Source organism: Saccostrea cucullata, unplaced genomic scaffold (genome assembly GCF_032062105.1).
Source record: "Saccostrea cucullata isolate Sc308-1 unplaced genomic scaffold, CSIRO_AGI_Scuc_v1 ctg5602, whole genome shotgun sequence".
Taxonomy (NCBI): Eukaryota; Metazoa; Mollusca; class Bivalvia; order Ostreida; family Ostreidae; genus Saccostrea; species Saccostrea cuccullata.
Window position 1 is genome coordinate 27,512 of NW_026929705.1, and position 6,756 is coordinate 34,267.

Genomic DNA, 6,756 nt, shown 5'->3' on the forward strand with positions numbered 1-6,756 from the left:
GGAAAAGAAAGAAGGATATTTTTTCCGGACTTTTAGTACAAGACTTATAATTAACAGGTACAAAAGCTTGAAAGCCCAAAATATTGTCAATAATTTTATTTAAAATGCTAATTTTTGGTTTCTGTTCAGGGGGCTAAAAATCAACTTCCGGTAATGGAATGAAAATCATTCAACCGTTAAATAACTGATTTGGCAAAGTAAAAGATGTCCTAATTTTTTTGGTACATAGTTATATCCCGTTTATAATTTTCACCCCTAAAATTAGGGTGTTGCGTTTCTATTGACGGTGAGTATAGAATCGTAATCAGTAATCATATTTTAATATTTATTCATGCCCCCCCCCCCCCCCCCCCGAGAGCCCTTGATTGGTGAATAAACATAATAATAATATAAGAACTAAATACCATAAAGTATAAATAACATGTCATGCATTTCCCCCACATGCCAGGATACCTTTAAATGTTTATTCTTAGTAAAACATTTTTTTCATTAATTTAAAATGAAAAATTGCACATATAGCTTAGGGTTTCCATTTGCATTGTCTAAAATCCTATCTTGAAATTGGATAATTTTTCTTTCTATGACATGATTAAAGGTAACTATAACGATACACTTAAGTTCAAAGAAATATCATAGGTACAATTAAATACACATTACTTTTCAAACGAAATAAAAAAAATTGAGATTTTCATAACCTAAGGAGCTGACTGCCTTATCATTTTAATAGTTTAAGGAGGCTATGGTGTAATATAATATCTTAAGCTGTCAACTATCATTTGGCAAGGAAAATCTCATAAACTTAAGTATTAAAATTTCATCATTTTAGTATATCTTTAGATGGAGCTCTTCTTCCCGATGAGAACAAAATAGTCAAAATGGCCACAACCACACCCCCCCCCGTTTACTCTTTTCCAAAGAAGAGGTCATTGGCTTTCAATACATTACAGTTATTTACAAATATGTATGTATATGTGTATATGTATGTATGTGTATGTGTATATATTATGTAAATGTGTGTATGTGCACTGTATATTTATATATGTAGATATGTACTGCGCAGGTAGGTTAAGGTTACAACCAAATATTCTACTTGCCTTTATGATATGACGTCATAGTAAGTTATATGACGTGAAGTTAAGAGATAATAATTTCTTATAATCGATATCTAAGATTGATTTGAGGTCATAAAAATTGATCAAAATATGCAGAGGCATAATACAAACAGAATTTTGTCGTTTCTGGGTCTCTGTAGTTATCACAGTGGTTAAATACCAAACCAGTGAAGTCATACCTGGTGATCATGCAGTAGCAGAGTGAAAGTGAAACGTAACGAGAATTCAGGTAAACAAACACAAGAAATCGGAGTTTAAAAGCATTTAGAATGAATATCATGTGTGATTCATGTGGGAATAAAGCTTATGATTAAGGTATGGTAATATACTTGAACGATTTCTTCGAAAAATTAAAGCAGGGAGGGTGTTTACTTGCCGATCAGCCTTTCCTCTGTCGTTCGTAACAAATAAGAAGCAAAAGTTCAACACTACGCCGCACAATTTGAAGCTTAATTTTTGTTTCTATCTAAAGTTCTTATTCTATCGTTTTTGGAAAGTGCTGCTAGAATCGTATGGTTTACGGGAATGAATGCATTTTTTACGATGTTATGAACAAAATGTAAAAATTTTGGGAAGGTTTCGTCAGAAAGTGTAGAATAATTATTTCTTTGATAGGACAGTTGGATTCTAGCAGCACTTTTCATGGTACAGAGATGTCTTTACATGATTATTATTACAAATTGAAATTAATTATCCCCCGGGTAGTGTTGAACTTTTCACTTTTTCATTAAGGAATATTTTCTAATTATAGACGTCACGTGGTGACGTCGTGGTAAAGTGCATCATGTAGTATAAGTCCCATTGAAGTCTATAGAATGCATAATTATAACAAAAGTCTTATGCTTGACTTTTCCGATTGATTAGTGTCACATAATTATAAAAAAGTCTTAATTCGCCGAATTCTGGTCCATATGCTGCCTTAACATACCCGCGTGGTGGTATATCTCGGGTTTTCGGGACATTTCCTTTTCTCAATGAGCGAGCTTTAGAGGATCGCCATATCATGTTCGAATAAATAAGAATGACACGTTTGGTTTTGATAAAAGTCAACATTTATACAAAATATTATAGATTCTATTTTGACAGTGGCTTCATTTTGAGCTTTGGGGTCCTCGTTCACACCTTTCCAGCAATGTCACATTGGCATCAATAAGCTAGTTGGATGGAAAAAAAAATCATCAAGGATCATAGTCTGAACTTGGTACAGCCAAGGCCAATTTTGGGTACATTTCAATGGTAATCCCCTAACTAATAATGCATTATTCGGGTGATGACATACCCCATTTCCTGTCACCCGTGGCTAGTAAATGTAAGGGATGTGCAAGTTAATTGTAGCAACCAGTTGTCTGTGGGAATAAAATCAATATGTAAGACAGATTTAAAGCTGGGCATAGGGGCTTGCATTATCTACTCAGTATTTGTCTTCCACCTTTTATAATTAGCGTATGGTATTGCAAGTCAAATTCAGGAAGAGCAAATTTATTTTGACTATTGAACAAATGCTGTTTTAGATCCCATTCTTTTCAGCAGCAGTATTATAGGTCATTCCTGAACAAATTATCAAACAAAAGACCAATAGCAGGTATCCATAGATTGTGTGTAGTCTTGGATATTTTGATATGGCATTCATAGGATACGGAGATACCCAACGTGAGACCATTTGTCCGTCAGGGAAAAAAGCCCTCAATTTGATTTTAAAAAAAAATTATAAAAAAGGGGAATTTAATTGATTCTTTGTTTTAGAATAAATTGCACTTGGATTGTACATGTACATGTTGGTTTCAATGATCCGGGCATCTCGCCTGGATCATTATGGTTTCAAAGTATTGAAATGCCAGCTTTTCCAGCAAGTTATTAGTCCGAATTTAATTAATTGCTCTGATAGAGGTTTAATCAAAAACGAGCCTTGATTATATGGAGCCCTAGCTTACAAGTGTCTCTTATACAGGTATATTTATAAAATTTGATATTTAAAGGTCAGGTGGGTGAAATGCTGAACTAAAACTTTCATACATACACCTTACGCGTTATTGGCGGGTGAACTTGTATAGACAAGTTCATTTGGCGGAGTTCGGGGATTACCACGAATGATGATTTCTACCATGTCTAGCTCAAAACTCTGGGTAATCTATCCTCAATACTGGGGAAGATTTTGGGGTTACCTCACCGTGCCTGAGGGACCGGCTTGATCCTTGAGGTACCAAGGGCAGGTTTTGGGGGTCTACAGTACCCAGCTACCCCTGGGGGTGTTATCCCCATGTTGTTGTTGTATTCCAGGGGAGACAAGTATAGAGTGAGGACCTGGGTCAGAACTTGAATTCATTCATTCCATGTGGCATTCACTCTTCGGTTCCAAGAGGTCTGTTACCACCACAGTCACCTGTGGGTGCGATATCGCGCCAAGTCAGTCGGCAGGTAGTGAGTCCCTGGATTCCGCCGGGGTATTTACATCTATGTATAAATAGATTGTGACAAATACTTGCCACAAAATGTAATCATTGTTTTACAATAAATGTGATTAAAATTAATATTTGTTTCTATTCATTGCATCTGGAATTAATTGCATTTATCACCATATTTTGATAAATGCATTTAATACCAGTGCAAGGGCGATAACTCGTGCGTTCTAATTGTAGTAGTTAAACATTATCGAGACTATGGGTTTTAAATAGATGACGTAATATTATCAAGCACCTTATGACGCTGATTGTCATAATCTACCGAAAAAGCTAGAAGGGTAAACATGTTGCAAAATTTCACCCACCCACCCTTCCCTAAAATTTGTGTACATGATTTTGCTGTTTTCTCTTCTGTAATTTCAGTGACAGAAGCATATTCCTAAATGGAAAGTGTTGTGTAGGTGGAACACCCAAGCGGTTGAAATCGGAATCAAAGGAAGGATGTGGTCATTATGTATATGGTGGGACCATTTGGTGTTCATCGGACATTTTCTGTTGTAACAAATGATTAAATACTGAGTTTTTTTTTTTTGGACATTTCTAAGGTGTGATACATAATCAGTAAGTCGGTGTCATTGGTGATAGTTGATGATTCTGTGTTATGTACAGTGTTACTGTACAGTGTTATTTTTTTTTCTCAAAGTATCGCAAGCAACATAGCTTGTATACATATTATGCTGGGATTATGGAAACGTTCTTTAAGTCACAATCTGGGTTGGGGGCGGCGGAGTTCGGGGATTACCACTAATGATGATTTCTACCATGTCTGGCTCAAAACTCTGGGTAATCTATCCTCAATACTGGGGAAGATTTGGGGGCTACCTCACCGTGCCTGAGGGACCGGCTTGATCCTTGAGGTACCAAGGGCAGGTTTTGGGGGTCTACAGTACCCAGCTACCCCTGGGGGTGTTATCCCCATGTTGTTGTTGTATTCCAGGGGAGACAAGTATAGAGTGAGGACCTGGGTCAGAACTTGAATTCATTCATTCCATGTGGCATTCACTCTTCGGTTCCAAGAGGTCTGTTCCCACCACAGTCACCTGTGGGTGCGATATCGCGCCAAGTCAGTCGGCAGGTAGTGAGTCCCTGGATTCCGCCGGGGTATTTATATCTTTGTATAAATAGATTGTGACAAATACTTGTCACAAAATGTAATCGTTGTTTTACAATAAATGTGATTAAAATTAATATTTGTTTTTATTCATTGCATCTGGAATTAATCGTCATAAAAGAATAAAAAAGCACATAAATATACGTAGAATATTTTGCAGTAGAATTTACATAAAACGAGAATTTTTATTCAGTACGATAACAGTCAATGTCAACAGATAATTGTGAATTTAAAAAAAAATCCGTTATTGTACTCAGAATCGCTTTGGCACGGAAATACATGTACGGTTGTTTCAACCCCGTACCATGTAATAAAATCATTCTATAAGTACCATGTAATAAAATCATTCTATAAGTAGCAGTTTTATCTTCAGAAGTCCACATTATCTTATCAGTGAAAAGAATAAGCATAATTATTTACTATATAAGTAGATTAATTTATTTTTTAAGTACACGCGGTAACAAATACACGTTTGACGGCGATTAAAATCATGTTATTAAAGTATCGATTTAATCATAGGTATGTGCAGAAAAAAATGTTTTTATTTATTTATTTATTTATATATCTATTTTTTATATCAGTAGTAGTTTTATCTTCTAAATTCCACATTATTTTATTAGTTAAAAGAATAAGCAAATTATTTACTGTATAAGATTAATTTATTTTTTAACTACACGCGGTAACAAAAACACGTTTGATGGCGATTAAAATCATGTTATTAAAATATCGATTTAAACATACGTATGTGTAGAATTTTTTGTTTTATTATTTATTTATCTGTTTATTTCTCTTTTGTTTATCTATTGTGTATTTATATTTATTTATGACAGTTGAATTATAGAATAAAAGAATAATTTCAATACAAGGAAAAGACCGAAGGCAATCCGAATAGATGGTTCATCTTGCGTTCACCGTTCTTTTACCGTTCACTTTGCGCTCGCGTTCGCGCTCCGTTTGCCTTCTGCGTTCACTCACCGTTCACCGTTCACACATCGTTCACCAAGTTGCGTTCACCGTTCGCACATCGTTCACTCACCGTTCGCTCTGCGTTCGTTCAGCGTTCGTTCACCGTTCAGGTGGGAAAGTAGAACGTTTCAGGGACTGCATATAGACACTTCGTGGCCAGGTAATTTTAATGCCGAGTATGCCGAGCATAGGACTAACCTCATATGATAAAATAATAAGATAATATTATTAAGATATTGATTCCAACTACAAATAACATCGAGCTCTCTTAATGATGGCATATTCTAATGCAGCAAAATATATTTGTACAGTTTTAAAGTACAATTACATCCTCCAGTCTAAACTAAGAAAAAAGACGTCCACTCTGATGTAGCATGTATGCATATTACCTTCTGTGTAGCATTTTCACTGTGTGTGGCTACAATGATGACGGATGTGTCCTCAGCACAGTACGTGTGAATAGATTTCAGCCAAAATAAAACATACTCTGAAATAACAACACGAAATATAATTGTGAATGTTTTTAACTGAATGGGTTTCACAAATATTTTAAAATTAAAAAAAGGCATTTATTTAATTATTTAACTAAGATTTTCTGCACAACTCTCTGAACAAATTAAGTTAAGCTTATAAATTTTATTTATGCATTACTTTTAGCGCATGAAAGTTTTTTAATCACCTTCTGCTTCTATTGCCAAAGACAGAAGAACAAAAGAGGATATTCAAATAGAATAGTCCTTAATTGAACTGACTTTAAGCACAAGCGACATCTGCTATAAATTACATTTAAGAAATCATCAGTTCCGTGTCTGTATATTTTTCAAAGGATACAAATAACTGCTGTTTAATAATAAATGTTCTTAAAGAAAACACTGAGACAGAAAACCTTCCTTGCAATAGTCTTCGTTTACACCACCGGACAAAATAAAATAATGTATTTTTTTAATCATGATGAAAAGACCAGGGCATATCTTTACAAGGTGAATAATGAGTGAATAGAATTTCTGACAGAATTATGCAATAATCTCCGAGAACAGGTCCGGACAAAATCCAGTTTACAAACAGAGGAACAGCTAGAGGTACTGATTAACAGACGGATATGCTGATT

General features: G+C 35.0%; 1 protein-coding gene across 1 annotated transcript in view; it reads right to left on the minus strand.

The window, feature by feature from the left end:
* Positions 1 to 6,418, minus strand: part of LOC134281887 (uncharacterized) — a 28,918-nt gene extending 22,500 nt beyond the window's left edge. Inside the window, exons 1-2 of the mRNA XM_062764322.1 lie at positions 6,401 to 6,418; positions 6,038 to 6,175 (exon numbers count right to left, since the gene is read on the minus strand). Coding sequence (XP_062620306.1) covers positions 6,038 to 6,175; positions 6,401 to 6,418 — 156 coding nt within the window. The remainder of the gene's footprint in view (positions 1 to 6,037; positions 6,176 to 6,400) is intronic.
* Between the last annotated feature and the right edge of the window lie 338 nt (positions 6,419 to 6,756).